Genomic DNA, 21,114 nt, shown 5'->3' on the forward strand with positions numbered 1-21,114 from the left:
TGACCCCTGTGTGACCTCTGTGTCATCTCTGTGTGACCCGTGTGACCTCTGTGTGACCTCTGTGTGACCCCTGTGTGATCTCTGTGTGATCTCTGTGTGACCCCTGTGTGACCTCTGTGTGACCCGTGTGATCTGTGTGACCCCTGTGACCTCTGTGTGATCTCTATGTGACCTCTGTGTGACCCCTGTGTGATCTCTGTCATCTCTGTGTGACCCGTGTGACCTCTGTGTGACCTCTGTGTGACCCCTGTGTGATCTCTGTGTCATCTCTGTGTGACCCGTGTGACCCCTGTGTGATCTGTGTGACCCCTGTGACCTCTGTGTGACCCCTGTGTGATCTCTGTGTGATCTGTGTGACCCCTGTGTGATCTCTGTGACCCCTGTGAGACCTCTGTGTGACCCCTGTGAGACCTCTGTGTGACCCGTGTGACCTCTGTGTGACCCCTGTGAGACCTCTGTGTGACCCGTGTGATCTCTATGTGACCTCTGTGTGACCTCTGTGTGACCTCTGTGTGACCCGTGTGATCTGTGTGACCCGTGTGACCTCTGTGTGATCTCTATGTGACCTCTGTGTGACCCCTGTGTGATCTGTGTCATCTCTGTGTGACCCGTGTGACCCCTGTGTGATCTGTGTGACCCCTGTGACCTCTGTGTGACCCCTGTGTGATCTCTGTGTGATTTATGTGACCCCTGTGTGATCTCTGTGTGATTTGTGTGACCCCTGTGTGATCTCTGTGTGACCCCTGTGAGACCTCTGTGTGACCCCTGTGAGACCTCTGTGTGACCCGTGTGACCTCTGTGTGACCCCTGTGAGACCTCTGTGTGACCCCTGTGAGACCTCTGTGTGACCCGTGTGATCTCTATGTGACCTCTGTGTGACCCGTGTGACCTCTGTGTGACCCGTGTGATCTCTATGTGACCTCTGTGTGACCCCTGTGAGACCTCTGTGTGACCCGTGTGACCTCTGTGTGACCTCTGTGTGTTGACAGCAGGCGTCTCTGTCCGGGACAAATGTTGAACGTGGTCACGTGTCAGAATATTTGTCTCTCGTCCGTCCAGTCCGGATCATTTCACACTGGAACCATGAAAAACTGAATGTGATGTGATGAGTTCAGAAAAGTGAACTTGTAAACAATCAAATCATGTCTCAGCGTTTTCTTTCAGCTTCTTCTTTATTGGTTCAAACCATCTTTACAGTCGCTAGGAGACGCAGACAGGAATCGCAGTGCGATGACTTCCTGTTCACAGCACACAGTTTACCATCAAGGAGGAGTTCATCAACGTGTTATTAATCATTCAACGGCATTATTATTATCATTATTATTATCATTATTATCATTATCATTGTTGTTATTATCATTAATGTCATTATTATTATCGTTATTATTAATAATGTGCTGATTAATATTATCATTAATATATCAGCGTTATTATCATCATTAAGGCAACAAACAGGATGTGGGGGGGGCCTGAGGAGCGGGGCCACAGCCTCACAGTTTGGCTTTCTTCATGCGGTTCATCAGTTTCTCCAGCTTGATGGCGAGTGTCATGTCTCCTTTGATCTTCAACCTCCCCGACATGAACGCCATCGTCGGCTTCAGCTCGCCTGAAACACAGACCACCTGTTACCATGGAAACGACCCTGATTCATCGCTACAGTTATGGCATCATCGCAGTGATGGGTCACTGTGGTGACAGCTCACCTGCAAACATCTTGCTGAAGTCACCGGAGTCCATTGTCATGACGACATCAGCTTTGATGGGCGGCGGGCCCTGCCCCGCCCCCCCGGGGTTATTCTTCAGGTCCAGAAACCAAACGCCCCCGTGGTCTCCTTATATGGACACAGACACATCAAAGACACGCCCACAGAACCTCCTTATACGGCCACAGACACATCAAAGACACGCCCACAGGACCTCCTAATACGGACACAGACACAGCAAAGACACGCCCATGGGACCTCCTTATACGGACACAGACACAGCAAAGACGCACCTACAGGACCTCCTTATATGGACACAGCACAGACACGCCCACAGGACCTCCTTATACGGACACAGACACATCAAAGACACGCCCACGGGACCTCCTATGGACATAGACACAGCAAAGACATGCCCACAGGGCCTCCCTATATGGACGCAGACACAGCAAGGACACGCCCACGGGTCCTCCTTATACGGACACAGACACAGCAAAGACACACCCACGGGACCTCCTTATATGGACACCGACACAGCAAAGACACGCCCACAGAACCTCCTTATACAGACACAGCAAAGACACGCCCACGGGACCTCCTCATACGGACACAGACACAGCAAAGACACGCCCACGGGACCTCCTTCTATGAACACAGCACAGACACGCCCACAGGACCTCCTTATACGGACACAGACACATCAAAGACACGCCCACGGGACCTCCTATGGACATAGACACAGCAAAGACATGCCCACAGGGCCTCCCTATATGGACGCAGGCACAGCAAAGACACTCCCACAGAACCTCCTTATACAGACACAGCAAAGACACGCCCACGGGACCTCCTCATACAGACACAGACACAGCAAAGACACGCCCACGGGACCTCCTTCTATGGACACAGCAAAGACACGCCCACAGGACCTCCTTATACGGACACAGACACAGTAAAGACACGCCCACGGGACCTCCTATGGACACAGACACAGTAAAGACACGCCCACGGGACCTCCTATGGACACAGACACAGCAAAGACACACCCACGGGACCTCCTTATATGGATACAGCAAAGAAACGCGCACGGGACCTCCTTATATGGACACAGACACAGCAAAGACACGCCCACGGGACCTCCTTATATGGACACAGACACAGCAAAGACACGCCCACGGGACCTCCTTATACAGACACAGACACAGCAAAGACACGCCCACGGGACCTCCTTATATGGACACAGCAAAGACACGCCCACAGGACCTCCTTATACAGACACAGACACAGCAAAGACACGCCCACGGGACCTCCTTATACAGACACAGACACAGGAAAGACACACCCATGGGACCTCCTTATACGGACACAGACACAGTAAAGACACGCCCACGGGACCTCCTTATACAGACACAGACACAGTAAAGACACGCCCACAGGACCTCCTTATACAGACACAGACACAGCAAAGACACTCCCACGGGACCTCCTTATACAGACACAGACACAGCAAAGACACGCCCACGGGACCTCCTTATACAGACACAGACACAGGAAAGACACGCCCACGGGACCTCCTTATACAGACACAGACACAGGAAAGACACGCCCACAGGACCTCCTTATACGGACACAGACACAGTAAAGACACGCCCACGGGACCTCCTTATACAGACACAGACACAGTAAAGACACGCCCACGGGACCTCCTTATACAGACACAGACACAGCAAAGACACGCCCACGGGACCTCCTTATACAGACACAGACACAGGAAAGACACGCCCACAGGACCTCCTTATACGGACACAGACACAGTAAAGACACGCCCACGGGACCTCCTTATACAGACACAGACACAGTAAAGACACGCCCACGGGACCTCCTTATACAGACACAGACACAGTAAAGACACGCCCACGGGACCTCCTTATACAGACACAGACACAGTAAAGACACGCCCACAGGACCTCCTTATACAGACACAGACACAGCAAAGACACGCCCACGGGACCTCCTTATACAGACACAGACACAGGAAAGACACGCCCATGGGACCTCCTTATACGGACACAGACACAGTAAAGACACGCCCACGGGACCTCCTTATACGGACACAGACATATCAAAGACACGCCCATGGGACCTCCTTATATGGACACAGACACAGCAAAGACACGCCCACAGGGCCTCCTTATATGGACACAACAAAGACACGCCCACAGGGCCTCCTTATATGGATCCTCTTCCTGCTGTTACCTGATAGATCAAACTGATAAATGCCCTGAGTCGCCTTGACGACGTCTTCGTTAATGACTGCTCTGATGGCGTCAAACGTGCTTTCTATTGGTCCACTGGACGATGACGATGCTGATGGTGGTGGTTTGAAGGCTGGGGTTGCCCCTGGCAGCATGGAGACAAACACAGGTTCATGTGAGACATGAACGTAAGCAGGACAAGTACTGAGAATACAATACAGTATTTGAAAGTAGTACTGTAAATGTTACACTGCCAGCACCTGAGTGAATACTCAGAGTACCTCCAGTACTCAGATTACTTGCAGTCGTTCTCGGCGGTTACATAGATTAGACTGACCTCAGCTGAATCGCAGTATAGCAGGTAGTGGTGATATTTCTACGTCACAGTATTTGCAGTATTAGCTACTGTATCTGTATGAGCACTGGTAGTACTGTTTACAGTATTTGTAGCATTTACCGTGTTCCTCCATCTTTTGGACCAGTGTCTCTGGAGCATCATCCAGGAAGAAGTCTGGCAGCAGGGGGTGACCTGTGGACCAATCAGAGGCCACGATAAGCATCACATGACAGCGTGTGGGACTGCTGGGCTAGTGTTAGCTCAGTTACTGCGCTCTCACCTGGTTGGACGGCGTACTGATCGAAGTCTTTGATTCCCTCAGCTCTCAGGACGTCCTCGTCCACCAGGAAGTGACCTGTGTAGTCCTTGTGTTGGGACAGGATGGCGTAGGCGGCGTCTGCCATGATGTCAGCTTTGCGACACTGTTTCCCGATGCCGTCTCCGCCCAACATGTCCATCGCCGCTGTCTGGATCGCTGCAGCAACAATGCACAGGGTGAGCATGTTGGAGTCTCATGATAGCCTGTTAGCATGCTAGCATGTAGCCACTGACCGGTTTTGGGCCAGAGGGCGTTGACCGCGATTTGACCTCTGAACTCTTCGGCCATTCCCAGGACGCACATGGACATGCCATACTTCGCCATCGTATATGCTGAAAAAAGCAAAACCACGTGTTGTGGCTGCACAGGTGCATGATGGGATGTTGGCGGGTCAGTTGCTACGGTTACCTGTGTGGTTCTTGAACCAGATGGGGTTGAGGTTGAGCGGAGGCGACAGGTTCAGGATGTGAGGGCTGCGACTCTTCAGCAGGTGAGGGATGACCAGCTTCGACCTGACGACACAGACAATCGTTAACCACAAGTCGTTACCTGAGATCATTACAGCAGCTCGTTAGCGGCTCTCAGCAGATACTCAACTGAGAGCCGCTCGTTAATGTCAGTAATTAACATAAACACAGCAGTGATCATCGTGGCGGCCATTTTACTTTGAACATGAGGAAGCAGCTCAGTGGAAGTACTGAAGTAAAGCAGGTTTCAGCATCAGAGGTCAGCGAGGTCAACGAGGTCAGCGAGGTCAAGGAGATCAGTGAGGTCAGTGAGGTTAGCGAGGTCAGCGAGATTAACGAGGTCAACAAAGTTAGCAAGGTCAGCGAGGTTAATGAGGTCAACAAGGTTAACGAGGTCACTTCAGTTCATTTAATTCGGGTTAATGAAGGAGACCAACCACACAAATCATCAACATCATCATCATCACAATGAAAAAGCTGCAGCATTTCAATAACCACACATTCAATGTGTGTGTGTGTGTGTGTGTGTGTGTGTGTGTCGTACGTCAGGTAAGTTCCTCTCAGGTTGATTCCCAGCATCAGGTCCACCTTCTTCATGGGCGTCTCCAGGGTTCCTGTCAGATTGATGGCGCTTGCGTTGTTCACCAGGATGTCGATTCCTGCCAATCATAAACAAGTGCTGTGATGATGTCATCAAGTCAGGCTGACATGATCCGTCACCAGCTTACCACCCACTGACACGACTGTGTTCCCCAGGACGAACCCTGAACCAGGTCTTTCAGCCCTTCAGATTAATGTCTACACTGAAGGCTGTCGATTAATATTTACTGTTGATTGTTTCCTGTTGAACAGATTTCCCAGTAATAATCAATAGATGTTAACGGTTGATGTGAAAGCAGCAGAAAACCTTTCAAACTGTGACCTTCTGTCATCCTTTGACTTCCTTTTTCAGCCAGTTTTCACATAGAAAGTCTGAACTGGTTCTCTGATCTGAATGTTTCTGGTTCCATTGTTTTATTAATTTTCATTCTCGTCATCCTTCTTTTTCTTCTTCTTCTTCTCGTACCTCCAAACTTGTCAACAGCTTTCTGGACAGCTTCTCCGATCTGCTGCTCGTCTCGAATGTCGACGATGCAGGCCAACGCTTTCCCACCTGCTGCCTCCACTGAAACACAGACAAGCATTAGTCCACACCTGCATGATGCTAATGCTAATGCTAACGTCTGATCTGCTCAGGAGCACCTGGACAGTTCTCCTCTTCCTGTGCCTGTCTGAACTAAACTGAACTGGACTTAGCCTATTAGCTCCTCACCCTCCTCAGCGGCGGTGTAGATGGTTCCTGGTAGTTTGGGGTGGGGCACAGCAGTCTTGGCGGCGATGATGATGTTGGCTCCATCTCTGGCAGCTTTCAGAGCGATGGCTTTACCAATTCCTCGACTCCCTCCGGTGATGAAGAGTGTGCAGCCGGCTAACTTCCTGAAACACAGAGCGAGAACCAGTTAGCTAACGTGCCGACACATCAGAGGAAACCCACAGGCTCTTGTTAAGACGGTAACTCCAATTTAGACCGTTAGGCTAAACTAGCATGCTAACAGTGAGCCCATGCACTCTCACCGGCAGGCCAACAGTTTCCCTCCGCTCCCAGTCTGTGCGCTAAGCTACGCTAACTATGATTTTAGAAAAACATGAAAACTTAATTTAAATGATGACATAATAACAAACACTGGAGATGAAAGATTAAGTCAGTTTCTAACAGACGTCATGTTTATATTATATTCATGGTGAAATATTCATGAAGTCGCACGTTAAGTACAGAATGTCCAGTTTATCAGCAAGTCAGACAGACAGACAGACAGAGAGGGTGAAGCTAACCAACCAGACCCCCATCAGCACTGATTCAACACAACAGAATCAAACAATTGATGGCTCACTCAAAAGATCTATATTTAGAGCACTGGAGAAATTAAACAAAAACCCAAGGAAGACTAAACTGTTATCTGACTCTAAACAGAGAATATAAATTGGCTGAATATCTCCAGTCTGTCAGAGATGCGAAGAAGAGACCGATCCTGACCAGATACAGGCTCAGTGACCACCAGCTGGCAGTAGAAACAGGAAGACGCAGACATGGCTGCCCAGAGACCAACGTATATGTGGTCACTGCTCGACAGGGGGGTACAAAACGGTTTTATTTACACATATAAGCTTGAACTGTCCGTTCCATAGGTTTTGTTGTGTAACCTGAAGATAAAGTTAAATCATTAAAGTTTTAAACAGCTTTCCGTTCACTTTTCATTGTAAAAGCCCCACACGGAAGAAAGCAAGGTGCGCTTTTAATTTGAAGGAGTGTTTCCTGTCTGATTGTGTGAGTGCGGACTTCATAACAGACAAGTTTGTGTCTTTATATTCAGTTTACACAAAGGTGTTCAGCAAATCACAAACTTTAACGTTTTATTCAGTAAATTATGTCAGTGTAAACTGTCCCCGCCAAGTGAAGCGAGCTGATACGAACAATTTTAGGAGGATTAACTGTTATTAACCCGCGATGAAGCTAAATGAAACGGAGCACAAGTGTAGAAAAGTGCTCTCACCAAACTCCAGTGAAAAAAGAGGCTTTTAAGGTGGCTCTCTTCAAGGCTTCGACCACGAGTCACTCAATAAACTGAATCAGGCTCCTATTCAGACCTTTTCTACACACAAACTTTGTTTATTTAATTCATAGATCTTAATCTGTTCTTCAATTGGTTCCAAGTTTCCTTGCGAATAACGTGGATCAAGTCTTGAGTTATTCAGTGTTTTCAACATAATTTTGTTTGTAGCAGCAGAAGACTCAACACGACCAGTGTTAAAAGCGAGATGATCGATCAGCAGAGACGCTGTCAGCAAATTCTGAATTCTCTTTTAAATGATTTGCCGAACGGAGCCATCTGAGCTCCGCAGCAGATGGATCAATCCTTCAGTTCGGACCCAGCAAAGTCCCAATAGGACAGTTACTGAAGTCCTGATCTTTCCAAACATGTGTTCTCGGTTTGACGTGGACGGGTAATAAGCGGCCCCACAAGGCTTTGTAGAAGACGACAAACCCTCAACGAGAGATGATAACTGACATAATGAGACGCCCGATTCAAAGAGCAGCCATCACCAAACTCCGTAAGAAAAACCTTCAACTTTCAAACTGTCCGGCTCAAAGGTCAAAGGACAGGCGGACCAGATCCAAACTCGCAGTTTCTGACGCAGAAGCCTTCACTCCTCAGTTCGGCTTTAGTAAAGTCCTAAACTAAAGGAGATGAATCCGCTAAAATGTCAACTCATTCTGGAGCTGCTTTTATGTTTTCTACTGACTCCTTCACTAAACGGACGGATTGTTCTGGGCTCTTTTTGGATGGAGTTCTGGAAAAACACACATGTTGTGTAGCTAACGATGTAACTAGCGTGTTTACTCACCCTGTGTTCTGCAGCATCGTTAGATTTGTGACGAAGGAAAAATGCGACGGTTCTGTTCGCGCAGATCGTGTTAAAGAACATCAGCTTTCCGTCTTCTCTACCTTTCACCCACTTCTTCTCCTTCTTCTCTCTCGGTTGGAAATGGCAGATGACAAACAGCTTGAAGGTGCATACCGCCTCCTCCTGGACAGGAGTGTGTATCATCACATCATATCCATCATTCCACTGAACCACCTCAGTGATGGACCCTCCTATCTGTGTTCTGTATCATGAGTCTCATCTGGACTTCCGACTGCTCCATCTTTAATAATGATAACGGTGATGGGGGCTCTTCTGTCGGGTACTTTTACTTTTAATTAAAGAACATTTTGCTGAGAATAATTCTGTACTTACTGAAACAGGAATTTGAATGCAGGACTTGTTAGGATAGAGTAGTTGTACACTGTGTATTCTTTACCAGTACTTCCAGCACTGTTTTCTCTGATCACGCCTGCTTTATTTCACTTCTTATATATAAAACATTGAATATGTAAATTGAAATATTTAATATATTTCAGCTTATTGTGAAAAGTTACAGAGATCAATTTAATCAAAATTCCCCTCAAATTTGTTGAATGTCCCTTTATCATTATTCTTTTTTCGACCAGTTCGTGATACAAAAATATAAAACTGTAAACCACTACAAACTGGAAAATAAAACGGAGAAAATAAAGTGGCAGAGAAAACGATTTGTGCCTGTTTTTCTCCTGTGTAAACTGAGTTATTGATCGCTATCGATCCTTCTGAAGCTCTGGTCTGAGGCGTGTCCGCGCGAGCCGCCATGTTCTCCCGTGACGTCACCAAACGGGAAGTGAGCTCGTTGTTCTCCATGGTTGCTGCCTCGCTGCTGTGCGGTTGCCTCGCGGACCAAAACAACTCTTCCTCTCTTATTCCTACTCTTCATCGTCGCGGACCATGGACGGGTGAGCGCGGGGAACCACCCCGAACCTTCCTCACGTTCCCGCCGCTGTTTTTCCTTCCTCCCTCGCGTTTCCTTGGTGACTGAACCGGACCAGCGCGTCCCTGTGGCGTCAGCCCTCGTTCATGTTTGTTGTTGTTTACTTGTTCATCAGAAAATTCCCGCCACAGGACCATCTCTTCTCTCCCTTACGTCCCATTTTCCCGCTCCTCACGCGCTCGTTGTCATTCGTGTTTCGCTTTTTCTGGTTTGTTTTGGTTGAAGAGAGAGTGAAGAGTGACGATTCATCGGCGGGGTTCGATTGGTTGAAATCCCGCGATAACTGCGTGTTCACTGAAGAAGAGACTGTAAACGAGATGTTGAAATGATTACTTTTCTGAATCTTTTCGTGTTTTAGTCTTAAAAATGTCCGGATGTGTTCGCCATAGACTGTTCAGAAATTAATCTTCCTAAAGCGCCCTGAACGTTTTACCCCTAACTCTGAATAAATGAGCAAAAGCAACGACAGAGAGTTGATAGAATTATACTGGTTCTGTCTACCCTCAGAGGATCACTGGTAGCCTCAGAGGATCAATGATACCCTCAGAGGGTCACTGATACCCTTAGAGGATCACTGGTACCCTCAGAGGATCACTGGTACCCTCAGAGGGTCACTGATACCCAGAGAGGGTCACTGGTACCCTCAGAGGATCACTGATACCCTCAGAGGGTCACTGATACCCCCAGAGGATCACTGGTAGCCTCAGAGGATCAATGATACCCTCAGAGGGTCACTGATACCCAGAGAGGGTCACTGGTACCCTCAGAGGATCACTGATACCCTCAGAGGGTCACTGATACCCTCAGAGGGTCACTGGTACCCTCAGAGGATCACTGATACCCTCAGATGATCACTGATACCCTCAGAGGGTCACTGGTACCCTCAGAGGATCACTGATACCCTCAGAGGATCACTGATACCCTCAGATGATCACTGATACCCTCAGAGGGTCACTGGTACCCTCAGAGGATCACTGGTAGCCTCAGAGGATCACTGGTAGCCTCAGAGGATCACTGGTACCCTCAGAGGATCACTGATACCCTCAGAGGGTCACTGATACCCTCAGAGGGTCACTGGTACCCTCAGAGGATCACTGATCCCCTCAGAGGATCACTGGTACCCTCAGAGGATCACTGGTACCCTCAGAGGGTCACTGGTACCCTCAGAGGATCACTGATCCCCTCAGAGGGTCACTGGTACCCTCAGAGGATCACTGATCCCCTCAGAGGGTCACTGATACCCTCTGCTCGGTGGTCAGTGGTCACAGAAGGTTGCACTGAGCAGCTTCCAGGTGTGAGCGTGTTCACAGAAGCTTCCTCCTGAACTGACAAACTGTTTAAGAAGCAGCGATTCTTAAATTCAGCTGATTTTGTGCCGTTTTTCTACCTCTTCAGTAATGTTGATGTTCTTCTCTCTGCAGCAATCAGCGTTTACATCCTCCCTCAGCTGCTGTGCGAACATGAGCACCTCCAACCTGTCCACAGGTGAGACCCCTAACCCTCCCTCTCTCTGACTGTCAGTAAACCTTGCTCGACCTGAACACCCCCCAGCCCCCCAGAGGTTTTCCTGATGTGACTGTGTTCAGTGTTCAGATCCTTTACTTCAGTAAAAGTACTAATACCGCACTGTGAAAATACTGCAGTACAGGTAAAAGTCCTGTATTCAGAACATCAGCAGAAGTCCTTCAAGTAAACTCCTGTATGAGTAAAGCGTTCCTGTCAGAGTGTTTCTCTCTGCTGTCTGTGGATTCATGTTACTGCTGCGTTCACTCACATACCTGTTGTAGATGTTTCAGCTGGAGCTCATTGAACTCCTTTATATCCTGTTGGTGCTTTAATCTTCATCAATGCTTCAGATTCTAGAAGATCATCACATGTTTGCAGCGCGGCGTCCTGTGAGAACCACGTATCTCCAAAAAGTCTGACGAGCTCAGACAAACAGGCTGTTTTCAGCTTTGTGACGATGATTTTCAGCTGATCCAAGAGGCTTTTAAAGAGTTTATTGAGCTGAAGAAGACATGAAGGAACTCTTCATCCTTCAGTTCAGCTCAAACACTCAACATCAACACGTCTGGAGATACGAGCTTTCCACTGGACAGGAAGGAGTCTGAAGAGTAACTAAAGCTGTCAGATAAATGTAATGGAGTAAAAGTACAACGTTTACCTCTGAGATGTGGTGCAGTAGAAGTATAATGTAGAAGAAAATGGAAATACTCCAGTGAAGTACTAGTATTTGTGTAGTGCTTGAGTAAATGTGCTTTGTTGCACTCCACCGGTACTGTGTTCAGACTGTGTGTGTGTGTGTGTCTCCACAGTGGATGGCACTGATAGGCTGTGTGTTTCTGAGCGCGCTCAGTGCGTCCCGTCTCGGGTCCTTCACCTGCGCCAGCTTCCTGCTGACATCTCTGAACAGGAAGTGCTCACTCTGGCGCTTCCTTTCGGCCGAGTTAGTAAGCTGATCACGCTGAAGGCCAAAAACCAGGTGAGTGCTCACAGGATGCAGGTGAGGGTCAGCTTGTCGTGGGCAGCCGATCAGGTTATTAATATTGATGAGGTAATGACAGTAACAGGACGTCTGTGTCTTCTTTGTGAATGTTTTCCATTAACATTATTTATTTTCAGGGGTTTTTAGAAATGGCATCGGAGGAAGCGGCTGTTACCATGATGAACTACTACACCTCTGCCCCGCCCACCATCAGGAATCAGCCAATCTTCATTCAGTACTCCACCCACCGCGAGCTCAAGCCCGACAACTTGACCAATCAGGTAGAGGCTGCGGCTCTCTCCCGTCGCCGCCAGGCTTTCTAATGTTACCTTTGAAACAGGATGTTGAAGTTAAGTCAGATTTATTCACAGAGGAACAAAGAGCGTTGACGTCATCCACACAGAAAGAATGGTTTCACTGTGACTGACCAATCAGAGCTCTGTTACCTGTTTTCAACGCTCCGCAGCCTCGACAGGAAGTACGAGTGTTTTTACTCCAGCGTTTGAAACGTACTAACAATGTTTCACATCGAAGTGTCCGTGTGATTGAACTCTGTGTGTGTTTGCTGACAGAGAGCGGCGCTGCAGGCCATCAGCGCAGCAGCAGTGCATTCTGGGAACATGGCGTCAGGAGGAGAGGGCCGACCCTCAGCTCCGGGTCAGAGTCCTGTCCTGAGAATCATCGTGGAGAATTTATTTTACCCGGTGACGCTGGAGGTCCTGCAGCAGGTGACTCATCACTGCTTCATCATCGTCGTCGTCATCGTCGCTGTTTGTTGTCGTTTGTTGTTGTTGTTGTTGTTGTTGTTGTTGTTGAAGTATTGTCACTGTATTGCAGTTTTAGTCTTCTGTGTCTTTTCTTCTTTCTAAGCCTGTTAGCCTGTTAGCTTGTTAGCCTGTAGTCGAAGCCTTTTTGGAAGGAATTACTCTTCTTCTTGCTTTCCGTCGGCTCGATCGCCACACGTCATGTTAGCGTTGAGCACCACATACACGACTTCAGAGGTAAACAGAGGCAACGTAACATCAAATGTGCCGGCGCAGTTTAGTTTCATCTAAAATCTCACCTGTTCATCAAAGTTACATTTTTACAAGTTATTTCTTTGAAAAAAAATCCTGTCACACCTTCGATGTGCTTCGATGTGACTCTGCACCTTCGATGTAAACTGCCCCCACCTGCACCTCCACAACGTTTGCTGTGTTCGTGTTTTTGTGCTTTTAAAGTTTTGTTGTGGTTCTCAGATCTTCAGTAAGTTTGGCTCCGTGTTGAAGATCATCACGTTCACCAGAAACAACCAGTTCCAGGCTCTGCTGCAGTTCAGCGACGCCGTTCACGCTCAGCACGCCAAGGCTGTGAGTCACACACACGCACACACACACACACACACAGAGGCTGTAGGATTGTGGAGCTCCAGTGCAGTCACTGGTGGAGCTCTGGTCCAATCAGATGGCAGCTCTTTGTCCTGCTGTCTTTCAGTCTCTGGACGGTCAGAACATCTATAACGGCTGCTGCACGCTGAGGATTGACTTCTCCAAACTGAGCGCGCTCAACGTGAAGTACAACAACGACAAGAGCCGAGACTTCACCAGGACCGACCTGCCGACGGGGGAGCTCGACCCCGCCGCCACGTTCGGTGAGCGGCTCTGAAGTAACCTTTAAACTTCACAGAAACACCTCCGAGTACAATGTGATGCTAACAGTGACTCTGAGTGACCACGTAGATGAGACAAGACGAGATAAGACGAGATGAGATAAGATAAGAATAGATAAGGCTTTATTGGGGGATAGCATCTGTTAGCTTAGCGTGGTGTGAGAGTTTCCTCTGAACACACAGATTCAGACAGACGGTCAGCTTCAGTGATGCTGCACTGACTTCCTGTTTACGTTGATGACAGCTCTTGATTGGACAGCACTACAGATGTTTCCTAGCAAGAGATTTCCACATTCTTAAAGTCTTTACCAGCTGAGAGGTTTCTGAAGGTCGTGTGTGTGTGTGTGTGTGTGTGTGTGTGTGTGCGTGCGTGCGTGCGTGCGTGCGTGCGCGTGTGTTACAGGTGTCGCTCTCCCTCCGTATGGAGCAGCAGCTTTCCCGCCCACCTTCCACCAACACACAGGTGAGACAGTCACACCTGCAGTGTGGACCACCAGCGTCCACCTCCGCTCACTCCACAGTGTCCTGTGGAGCAAGCAAACCAATCAGGAGACTCTGATGATGTGGTGTTTCTGATTGATGGGTTGAGTCTCAGCCCACAGAAAAGACGTTTGTAGACATCTGTCACGCTGTTTGCCTCCTGATTGGTCGGCTCTCTGAACGCTGAGGTGCACTCCGTCCTCAGAGACAGACCCGTAAATGGACGTCGTATTCGTCCGTCTCTCGGCTCTTTGTCTTTTTCTTCTTCTGGATGTCTTCTCCGTGTCCCTGACTGTCCGCCGCTGTCTGTCTCTTTTAAATAAAGTTTTTGTCCTCAGGTCTGCCGATGGCAACCGTCCCCGGCACATTGGTGTCTCCTCCTCGCGTCTCCCTGCAAGTGGCGCCCCCTGCTGTCCACTCCGTGCTGCTGGTGTCCAACCTGAACCCAGAGGTCAGAGTTCACATACACACACAGCTGACCAATCAGAGCACTTCTCTCTCAGCTGACTTCCTGTCCCTGTCTGTCCCTGCAGAGCGTCTCGCCTCACTGCCTCTTCATCCTGTTCGGTGAGAAACGTTATGGATTGTTGATACTGTGAGGAAGAAGAGATGGACGCGTCTGTCCTCAGTTTGACCTCAGGAGGACGACGTTAGATCAGCTTTTCTGAGCAGAGTCATCCGTCTTCTGATTGGCCTGTTGTGTGTTTGTGTATTGTGTGTTTTCAGGTGTCTACGGGGACGTCCAGAGAGTGAAAATCCTCTTCAATAAGAAGGAGAACGCTCTGGTTCAGATGAGCGACGCCACGCAGGCTCAGCTCGGTCTGACATTTACCTCCATCCATCACACGTTAGACCAAACACAGTCAGTCTGACCCCAGGTCAGGGGTCAGGAGTCAGGAGTCAGGAGTCAGGAGTCAGAGGTCGTGTTTTCACGTAGTGACAAGACGATCAGAAGAAACTACAAAAAATCACAGAACGATAGATGAAATCAGCACCGTGTGTGTGTGTGTCTGTCTGTGTCTGAGTGTGTGTGTGTGTGTCTGTCTGTCTGTCTGTGTCTGAGTGTCTGAGTGTGTGTGTGTGTCTGTCTGTCTGTTTGTCTGTGTCTGAGTGTGTGTGTGTCTGTGTGTCTGTGTGTGTGTGTGTGTGTGTCTGTCTGTCTGTCTGTCTGTGTCTGAGTGTGTGTGTGTGTCTGTCTGTGTCTGAGTGTGTGTGTGTGTGTCTGTCTGTCTGTCTGTGTCTGAGTGTCTGAGTGTGTGTGTGTGTCTGTCTGTCTGTCTGTCTGTCTGTGTCTGAGTGTGTGTGTGTCTGTGTGTGTGTGTGTGTGTGTCTGTCTGTCTGTCTGTGTCTGAGTGTGTGAGTGTGTGTGTGTCTGTGTGTCTGTGTGTGTGTGTGTGTCTGTCTGTCTGTGTCTGTGTGTGTGTGTGTGTCTGTGTGTGTGTGTGTGTGTGTCTGTCTGTCTGTGTCTGTGTGTGTGTGTGTCTGTGTGTGTGTGTGTGTGTGTCTGTCTGTCTGTCTGTGTCTGAGTGTGTGTGTGTGTGTGTGTGTGTGTGTGTCTGTCTGTGTCTGAGTGTGTGTGTGTGTGTGTGTGTGTGTGTGTCTGTCTGTCTGTCTGTGTCTGAGTGTGTGTGTGTGTGTCTGTCTGTCTGTGTCTGTGTGTGTGTGTGTGTCTGTGTGTGTGTGTGTGTGTGTCTGTCTGTCTGTGTCTGTGTGTGTGTGTGTCTGTGTGTGTGTGTGTGTGTGTGTGTCTGTCTGTCTGTGTCTGAGTGTGTGTGTGTGTGTCTGTCTGTCTGTCTGTCTGTCTGTGTCTGAGTGTGTGTGTGTCTGTCTGTGTCTGAGTGTGTGTGTGTGTGTGTGTGTGTGTGTGTCTGTCTGTGTCTGAGTGTGTGTGTGTGTGTGTGTGTGTGTGTGTGTGTCTGTCTGTCTGTGTCTGAGTGTGTGTGTGTGTGTCTGTCTGTCTGTCTGTCTGTCTGTGTCTGAGTGTGTGTGTGTCTGTCTGTCTGTCTGTGTCTGAGTGTGTGTGTGTCTGTCTGTCTGTCTCTGTGTCTGAGTGTCTGTCTGTCTGTCTGTGTCTGAAGGTGTGTTTGTGTGTGTGTGTGTGTGTGTGTGTGAAATGTCTTTCTAAGGCGTTTAAAAACTTGTCCTCTCTTGTTGGACGTCTTGTCCTTTCTGTCTACGGTGTCCCTGAAGGTCGTTTCTCTGTAAATAATTCTCTCACGTTTCTTTGACAGCAATGAGTCACCTGAATGGCCAGCGTCTCCATGGCAACGTGATTCGCGTGATGCTGTCCAAACACCCAGTGGTGCAGCTGCCTCGCGGGGGGGCGGGACAGGAAGAGCAGGCGCTGACTCGAGACTTCTCGGGCTCCGCCCTCCACCGCTTCAAGAAGCCCGGCTCCAAAAATTTTAACAACATCTTCCCTCCGTCTGCGACGCTACACCTGTCCAACATCCCGTAAGACTTCCTCTCCGTTGACTCACACTTCCTGTCTGTCCTCAGCCTTACACCTGAATGTTTGTCCTCTTCTTCGTCTTGTAGCTCCATGATCAGCGAGGATGAGCTGAAGGATTTGTTCTCCTCCAACGGATTCACAGTGAAAGCCTTCAAGTTCTTCCAGTGAGTGAGAGACAGAGACAGACTGAGAGACAGAGACAGACTGACTCAGAGACAGAGACAGACTGAGAGACAGAGACAGACAGGCTGAGAGACAGAGACAGACTGACTCAGAGACAGTGACAGAGACAGACTGAGAGACAGAGACAGACTGACTCAGAGACAGAGACAGACTGAGAGACAGAGACAGACAGGCTGAGAGACAGAGACAGACTGACTCAGAGACAGAGACAGAGACAGACTGAGAGACAGAGACAGACAGGCTGAGAGACAGAGACAGACTGAAAGACAGAGACAGACAGACAGAGACAGACTGAGAGACAGAGAGATGACGGACGCTAACACAACATTTCCTGCTGCTGCTCATGATGTCACTTCCTCTGCTCACAGGAAGGACAGGAAGATGGCTCTGATGCAGCTGGCGTCGGTGGAGGAGGCCATCGAGGCTCTGGTCGCTCTGCACGACCACCAGCTGGACCACAACCAGCACCTCCGAGTCTCCTTCTCCAAGTCCACCATCTGACCTCGAGTCTCCTCTGAGTCTCCAGCTCCTGACCTTTGACCCTCTGCTGGACCTTTTGACTGTTTTTCCCTCCGACCCCTTTATCTGACCTTTGACCTTTGGGACTGATGAGCCAGTCAGGCTTCAGGGCTTCTGATTGGCCTGTGGTGGTAACATACGGACCAATGGAAGAGCTCTGACATCACCGAGCTTTGCGTGCCTACAAACACTCTGACATCACAGTGACAGGCGATGATGCAATGTGGAGGTGTCGCCATGGTTACAGAGCACATTCCTGAGCAGACTGAGCGTCAGTAGCAATGCATTGTGGGCAACCAGGAGCTAACGTGAGTTGAACCTTTTATGTCTAAATGTTGAATCAAGGTGACACAGAAAAGAAAAACATTGTCTTTAAGGTTAAATGAGGATTTTCAAAATAAAACCTGCTTTTTCTCAAAAGGCCCAAAACAATGGAAAGAAGAAATATTTCGTTTTCTTTATTTCTTTCATTTTTAATGTCACTCATGGATAAACGTTTGGTCTTGTAAGCTGTCTGAAGTTTTTTTGAGTTTTTCTTTTTTATTGTTCATTTCTTAAACTGCCTTTTAATGAACTTCAGAAGAAAATCTGTGAAATTTAACACAAATTCCTTGAAATTTTGCTGTTTTTCATATGAATTTTCACTGATTTAGTCTGATTTTCACGAACTTTTTGAATCTTCGACGTGCCTTTCCCATCGGCACTTCATGCTACCGTCTGATTGGCTGATATTATGATTATCATTCTGACTGCGGCAGAATATTTGGTGGCTGCGATCTCGGCCTTCTTCTGTGCCTTATTTTCTGGATTATTCTGCTGGTTTTGATTTTTATGTGGTGTTTGGGTGGAGTCTGGGCGGAGTCTGGGCGGGGTTTGGGTGGCGGTCATCCAGCTGATTTTTGGTTGAGTCATGAATGTATTTATACTGGACAACATGGAGTAGGTAATGCTTTATCATACCTGTGTGTGTGTCTTTATACTCTGTGTCTGTGTGTGTGTGCATGCATGTGTATATATGTATACGTGTGTGTGTGTGTGTGTGTGTGTGTGTAACAGGCTGAGCTGTGATTGGTTGATGTCCCACCTTCTTTTTTCTAGTTGACATTTGTTTTTGTTTGTTTTGCTCCAAAAGTAATAAAACATTTAGTAGTTTTCATTGAAATTTTCCGTTAGGATTTTTGCCATTGACCATTTTCAGGAAACAAGCCAGAAAAAACAGGAAGCTGTCGATTCCCAGTTTGCCTTCTGACCTCTGACCTTCCGACTGCAGCTGGTTTGGTTAAATGCAGATTTTTCGGGTTCAGATGGAAAGTGAAAAGTTCGTGCCGGCGAAGCTTCGCTCATTGTGTTTGTTTGCCCGCTGTGACCCTTCAGGGCCTCCGTACGAAACAAATCCAGTGCAGTTTTTTACTGCTGAAAGTAGCTTCTGAAATTATTTTTATAACTTTGATTTGAACTTCAAGCTTTTAGTTTTGTTGTTTGTAATTTTTTTTGTGAGTAACAAAGTAAAAAATTGAAAGTTCCCACGAAATCGAAATCAAGACTTTTCCTGAGATTCACTTTGTCAAGTTATGGAAAATGAGAAAAAACGCTGACTCATCCCGCAGTCGGCAGCGTGACGTTGTGCAAATCTGCATCCAATGAAAATGATTGTGAGGGCGGGGCTTCACTGATGGAACTGGGTTTCCCGCTGGTTTCCCACCGACGTCGTCCGGCTGCTCTGCTCCAGCTGATTTATGGCGTTTCCTGACAGACGGGTAGCTTTGCCTGTTGCTAAAGTCACCGCTAGCTGCTGCTAACTGCAGCTACGGTGAGCTAACGAGCTAACATTAGCTGTAAGCTAACGAATAAGACTGTCTGTCTGTTGTAGCTGCTGTAAACGTCCGTCAGTCCCTGCATGCGGAGGGACGTCGCGCTCTACGAGCTTTCGTGGGAACTTTGAATTCAATGACAATGAAGGCGTGGGGAAAAGGTGGGGGGTGGGGTCGAACCAAGCCAAAGTCTGCGTGCCTTTTAATTGGACCAACTCTTTCTTCCATTATGACATCACTTCCTGTTTACATGGCTTTCAGAACAGGTTTTTACTTCTCACTAGTCTTGTCATTTTTTCGTTGCGTCTTGTTGCTGCTGACTCGAACTCGTTATCGTCTGATTTTATGTTTTCATGTCTTCACGTAACTTTTTACTCGACTTGTTTCACACGAAGCAAAAATCTTTTCAAGCTGTCTTTTTTTCCCTCGGAATCGTTTTTTATCCACATCAGAACTGTGACATCACATCCTGTTCAGGACCTGTGACGGATGTTTCATGTAGCCCCACCCCTTCCATCATAGCACACTTCCTGTATTGATAATCAATCAATCAAAAGCAACGGGAAGCATTGAAGAATGTTTGTTGTTTGTTTGTTGTTGCTGTTGGTTCGTTCTGCTGATTCATGTGAGGAACATGTTCCACGTTAACGTGACGTAACAACGTGACGCAAACACCAACACTGAACACGGAATGATCAGCTGATCAATGTTACGAGGGTTTTTGCTAGTCAACCAACAGTTTACCTGTTAAATACTTGTATCTTCCAGACTTGGGATGTTACTAGTTACACATCACAGTCTGTAGAATTTGTAATTATAAGCATAATTACACATTACAAGTATGTAGATACAAGTACGTTAGGCTTGTATAATAATTTGTAAGTTGCGACTTGTATGCTACATACGTGTAAATAATAACATGCTAAAATACTTGTAAAGTGTAGGATTGTAACATACAGTATAATATACTTGTATCTTTTGAACTTGTATAAAACATGTTACAATACACTGTTACTTATTACAGTGTTTGTTTGCTTGTCATACTTTTACAAGTATACATGTTATACTTTGATGTAAAAACATCAAACAGACTTTGACTTTCTACAATCTTCTTACACTTTATGTGAACTGTTACATGTGAAATACTACAATGTTGTAACGTTACAAAACTTGTTACATGTTGCAAATCTTGTGTTTACAGGAACAAGTCGCATCTGTTACTCGTCACCACATGTGGAACGTTTGACTGTTAGGAACTGGTTTGTTACTTGTAACATGAAGACATGAAAACATAAAAGTATTTGAAATTGTTGAAAATCTCTTTTCTAAAATAATCGACACTCAAACTGGTTTAATCATCTTATTCCAAATTTACTTTGAAATTCTTCAACAGGAAAAGGACTCAACCCAAACACTTTTATACCTGAATGTATCCTGTTTTTTTAACGCTAATGAATGTAAAGTGCTTGTGGTGCATTGTGGGACTATTATTGTTCTAATTATTATTATATGAAATATTTTTAATATTGCATTAGTGCATGAAGTGTGTGTGGGAACGACTTTTATCTGTGTTTGAAACAACTTTGTTGAACTTTTATTTATTTTGAAAGTGTGACAGGAAGTTGTAGCATGAATCACTGAATAAATAAATCATCTGACAACCAATGGCTGGCCTTGGTTTCTGCAAGCTCAGCCCACCTCCCAGCCAATCAGACTGCGGCACATTTGGAAATAAACAACACAATAAAATTCAGTGGGCGGGACGGTGACGCAGCAAGAAGGTCGCTGGTCGATCCCCGGGTCGGGCAGGGCCTTTCTGTGTGGAGTTTGCATGTTCTTCCGTGCATGCGTGGGTTCTCTCCGGGCACTCCGGCTTCCTCCCACAGACCCTCATTAGGTTAATTGGTGACTCTAAATTGTCCTTAGGTGTGAGTGTGAGAGTGAATGGTATATGTGGCCCTGCAATCGACTGGCGACCGGTTCAGGGTGTACCCCGCCTCTCGCCCGTTGACAGCTG

At 47.5% G+C, this 21,114-nt stretch overlaps 1 protein-coding gene and 1 pseudogene across 2 annotated transcripts; one reads left to right on the forward strand and one right to left on the reverse strand.

Annotated features, from left to right (window-relative positions):
• Positions 1 to 1,153: 1,153 nt before the first annotated feature.
• Positions 1,154 to 9,294, reverse strand: hsdl2 (hydroxysteroid dehydrogenase like 2). The gene is made up of 11 exons (XM_076758550.1): positions 8,523 to 9,294; positions 6,391 to 6,554; positions 6,145 to 6,243; positions 5,623 to 5,737; positions 5,020 to 5,123; positions 4,845 to 4,943; positions 4,573 to 4,767; positions 4,413 to 4,484; positions 3,957 to 4,100; positions 1,704 to 1,832; positions 1,154 to 1,606 (listed from the first exon to the last, which is right to left on the reverse strand). Exons 1-11 carry the CDS (start codon positions 8,537 to 8,539, stop codon positions 1,491 to 1,493), a joined length of 1,254 nt encoding a protein of 417 aa, XP_076614665.1. The 5' UTR covers positions 8,540 to 9,294; the 3' UTR covers positions 1,154 to 1,490.
• A 48-nt stretch (positions 9,295 to 9,342) lies between these two features.
• On the forward strand, positions 9,343 to 20,762 carry LOC143338275 (polypyrimidine tract-binding protein 3-like; annotated as a pseudogene). The gene is made up of 14 exons (XR_013079235.1): positions 9,343 to 9,484; positions 10,941 to 11,004; positions 11,835 to 12,001; positions 12,142 to 12,285; positions 12,577 to 12,732; positions 13,243 to 13,353; positions 13,478 to 13,634; positions 14,056 to 14,115; positions 14,471 to 14,583; positions 14,666 to 14,699; positions 14,859 to 14,951; positions 16,364 to 16,586; positions 16,671 to 16,748; positions 17,136 to 20,762. The product of XR_013079235.1 is annotated as a polypyrimidine tract-binding protein 3-like (transcript).
• The last annotated feature ends 352 nt before the right edge of the window (positions 20,763 to 21,114 follow it).

Source organism: Chaetodon auriga, chromosome 19 (assembly GCF_051107435.1).
Source record: "Chaetodon auriga isolate fChaAug3 chromosome 19, fChaAug3.hap1, whole genome shotgun sequence".
Classification (NCBI taxonomy): domain Eukaryota; kingdom Metazoa; phylum Chordata; class Actinopteri; order Chaetodontiformes; family Chaetodontidae; genus Chaetodon; species Chaetodon auriga.

What these genes read in the sequence shown, in the direction of transcription:
- hsdl2 (XM_076758550.1), bottom strand. An exon ending in CTGGTTCAAGAACCACACAG is followed by an intron (nt 4,944 to 5,019) that starts GTAACCGTAGCA and finishes TGCTTTTTTCAG; the next exon opens with CATATACGATGGCGAAGTAT. An exon ending in CTTCAGCAAGATGTTTGCAG is followed by an intron (nt 1,607 to 1,703) that starts GTGAGCTGTCAC and finishes TCTGTGTTTCAG; the next exon opens with GCGAGCTGAAGCCGACGATG.